The 648-nt window shown below is 40.6% G+C and overlaps 1 protein-coding gene across 1 annotated transcript in view; it reads left to right on the top strand.

Moving 5' to 3' along the window:
- Window positions 1-471: 471 nt before the first annotated feature.
- The window catches only part of LOC119588616 (basic proline-rich protein-like), a gene marked incomplete at its 5' end in the record, with an annotated part of 2,838 nt that continues 2,661 nt past the window's right edge, over window positions 472-648 (top strand). Inside the window, 1 exon segment of the mRNA XM_037937256.1 lies at window positions 472-584. Within this exon segment, the coding sequence (XP_037793184.1) occupies window positions 472-584 (113 nt within the window).

Here is a 648-nt window from a genome sequence, read left to right as displayed (position 1 = left end):
ACATATCACACTGCCTTCCAGAAAATGGCAATACATTAATATCAGGGATGGGCAACTGCTTCACCAATGTTAACATTCCCGGCACAATGGCATAACCATTTTCGCCAAAGTTACCCAAACTTGCGAAATCGAACGCAGTCGAATGTGAAGTCTAATTGGGAAACTATATATGCAACTTGTCATCTGTATTATGCATTTATTGCCTATTGATCTTCCTTCAGTTTTGAACCATACATTGTTGAGAATCTTATCAACCTGACATTTGTTTCTAGAAATTAAGTAATGTCACTAGAAACAAGTGTCAATATGAAAAGTATACCATTTATTCGACTAAGATCATCCTACCATACATACTTTCCCTAAATTATCTCATGTTTCGTTATCGTTGCCTCATCTTATCTCAGCTTCTTGCCACAGCTCGGACTCGGTCAGTGTTACCAAAACTGACTCTTTTTCTCTCTCCCTTCACAGCATGGGATCACCGAGTAGACCCTTAGACATGGGCGATCCCTGCACTCCAATGGCTTGGCAACAGCGCGACCTGAACTATCACCAGAGCGGTTATCAAGACAGATACGGACCAGGTAGCGTTTGGGTTTCAATTTCATCCAGTGCTTGTGAAATATGTGGAAATCAGAATTAAAATGA

This window comes from Penaeus monodon, chromosome 24 (assembly GCF_015228065.2).
Source record: "Penaeus monodon isolate SGIC_2016 chromosome 24, NSTDA_Pmon_1, whole genome shotgun sequence".
In the NCBI taxonomy this organism is placed as follows: domain Eukaryota; kingdom Metazoa; phylum Arthropoda; class Malacostraca; order Decapoda; family Penaeidae; genus Penaeus; species Penaeus monodon.
The sequence above is the reverse complement of the archived record's forward strand: the minus strand, read 5'-3'. Positions and strand labels throughout refer to the sequence as shown.